This window comes from Capsicum annuum, chromosome 9, assembly GCF_002878395.1.
Source record: "Capsicum annuum cultivar UCD-10X-F1 chromosome 9, UCD10Xv1.1, whole genome shotgun sequence".
Taxonomy (NCBI): Eukaryota; Viridiplantae; Streptophyta; class Magnoliopsida; order Solanales; family Solanaceae; genus Capsicum; species Capsicum annuum.
In genome coordinates this window covers 152,461,710-152,464,510 of record NC_061119.1, presented here as the reverse complement: position 1 = coordinate 152,464,510, position 2,801 = coordinate 152,461,710, and the positions used below count along the sequence as shown (strand labels likewise).

General features: G+C 43.6%; 1 protein-coding gene across 1 annotated transcript; it reads right to left on the bottom strand.

Annotated features, from left to right (window-relative positions):
- Positions 1–1,889: 1,889 nt before the first annotated feature.
- LOC107841369 (craniofacial development protein 2-like) lies at positions 1,890–2,517 on the bottom strand. Its single transcript, XM_016685315.2, has 2 exons — positions 2,490–2,517; positions 1,890–2,338 (listed from the first exon to the last, which is right to left on the bottom strand). The coding sequence occupies exons 1-2, from the start codon at positions 2,515–2,517 to the stop codon at positions 1,890–1,892; spliced, it is 477 nt and encodes a 158-aa protein (XP_016540801.2).
- Positions 2,518–2,801: the final 284 nt, after the last annotated feature.

Below are 2,801 nucleotides of genomic sequence, written 5' to 3'. Positions count from 1 at the left end.
GACCATCCATAGCTAGTATCTCACACCTTCGCACAGGAGTATCTAAACCCCTCCTTATCACATTCCCGAACTAACGTAACCTTACTTCTCACATCTTGTCCTCTACCAAGGCAACTTCCACCTTCTCTCAAATAATCTCATTCCTTACCCTATCTTTCTTGGTATGCCCACACATCCATCGCAACATTCTTATCTTCGCCACCTTCAACTTTTGGATGTGGGAGTTGTTAACTGGCCAACACTCCACTCCATACACCATAGCCGGCCGGACTACCACTCTATAAAACTTACCTTTAAGCTTTGGAGGCACCTTCTTAACATATAGAACTCTTGAAGCGAGCCTCCATTGCAAACATACTGCCCCAATACGATGCATGACATCCTCGTTAATGGCCTGAGAATCTAGCTTCACAACTATTCCAGTCTCCTGCGACATATCACTGAACTTACACTCCAAGTACTCCGTCTTGGTTCTACTTAACCGAAATCCTTCAGACTCAAGCATCTGCCTCCACATTTCCAACATATCATTAACTCCATCCCGAGTCTCGTCAATCAGAACCACATCATATGCGAATAACATACACCAAGGCACCTCCCCTTGAATATGTCGCGTCAAAACATCCATCACTAAGGCAAATAAAAATGGGCTAAGAGTCGATCCCTGATGTAACCCTATCATGACTGGAAATTACTCTGAATCTTCACCTACCATCCTCACCCAAGTCTTTGCCCCATCGTACATATCCTGAATCACCCTAGTGTACGCCACGGGCACCCCTCTAGCCTCCAAGCACCTCCACAGAATCTCCCTGGGAACTCTGTCATATGCCTTCTCAAGATCAATAAACACCATGTCCAAGTCCTTCCTCTCCCAAAACTGCTTCACTAATCTCCTTACAAGGTGAATGGCCTCACTGGTCGAGCGACCTGGCATGAAATCAAACTAATTCTAAAAAATTGTCATAATCCTTCTCATTCTCAACTCTACCACCCTTTCCCAAACCTTTATAGTATGACTCAACAACTTAATACCTCTATAGCTATTGCAACTCTGGATGTCTCCCTTGTTCTTATACATAGGAATCATCGTACTCTATCTCCATAATTCAGGCATATTTGCTATCCTAAAAATAATGTTAAACAACTTTGTCAACCACTCCAAACCTGCCCCGCTAGTGCTTTTCCAAAAATCCACTGGAATCTTGTCTGGCCCCATTGCCCTACCCCGCCTCATCCTGCGAATAGCTCTCTTAACCTTCTTAACCTTGATATGCCTACAATACCTATAATCTCGACACTCTTCAGAATTCTCTAAATCCCCCAACACGAAACCTTTGTCCCTCTCATAATTCAAAAGTTTATCAAAGTAGGACTGCCACCTCTTCTTAATGAGAGCATCCTCCACCAACACTGTACCATCCTCTTCTTTGATACATTTCAACTGGACAAGGTCACGAGCCCTCCGCTCCTTGGCCTTAGACAACCTATACAACTTTTTATTTCTACCTTTCTCCTCTAAAGCCGCATACAGGCACTCAAAAGCTTTAGTCTTAGCCACCATAACCACAAACTTAGCCTCTCTCTTAGCTACCTTATACTTCTCCTTATTTGTCTGTCTTTTCTCCTCATCCTTACTCGCAACCAACTTAGCATAAGGCACCTTCTTATATTTTACCTATTGCTTAACCTCTTCATTCCACCATCAGTCTTCCCGATGTTTACCAGATTGACCTCTCAAGACACTCAACACCTCTCTAGCGGTCTCTCTAATACAACTAGAAGTTGTTTCCCACATACTATCCACACCTCCTCTACTCTCCCATGACCTCCTACTCTTCAACTTCTCCTCTATTTCCAAAGTACTAGCCAAATTCAAGCTACCCTACTTAATCCTGGGCCAAGCCTCCACGCTTTTTTTTTTTGCCCTTATTGATAACCAAATCCATCACCAATAACCTATGCTGAGTCAAAAGATTCTCGCTAGGTATGAATTTATAGTCTTTACAAAGCACTCCATCCCCTTTCCTAAGAAGCAAAAAGTCTATCTGAGTCTTGGCCACTGAAATACGAAACGTAATAAGGTGTTCCTCCTTCCTCGAAAAGCTTGAATTCGCTATCCACAACCCAAAAGCCCTAGAAAAATCCAAAAGAGCAGCTCCGCCGTCATTCCGCTCCCCAAAGCCAAAACCGCCATGCACATCCTCAAAACCTCTTTGCAAAGACTCAATATGCCCATTGAAATCCCCTCCCAGGAGAAGATTCTTAGTGCTTGGGATGCTCCTAACTACCTCATCTAAAACCTCCCAAAACTCCTTTTTCTCCTTCTCGTCCAAACCTACTTACGGGGCATATAACGTTCACTGTAGACCCTCTAATGACCAACTTAATAGACATCAACCTATCACTAACTCCCTTTACCTCAACCACCATTTCCCTAAGTTCTTCATCTACTAAGATACCTACCCCATTTCTATGTCTCATGCTACCCGAGTACCACAACTTATAACCATCCATATCTCTCGCCTTAGTGCCTACCTATTTAGTTTCCTGGACACACACTATACTAACCCTCCTCTTTTGAAGAATCTTCACCAGCTCTATAGACTTACTCTGCAAAGTTCCTATTTTCCAAGATCCAACTCATAACCTAGAAGCTCTCTTACCCATATAACCTTACTCCCTTTGCCCCTAACCCCTAACTCATCCCCAACCCAGGCCCCCTACCTCCCAACCTCGATCCTGACCTATGACATAATCCTAGCCTACTATTACCAATTCCAACCACTACACAAATAGGA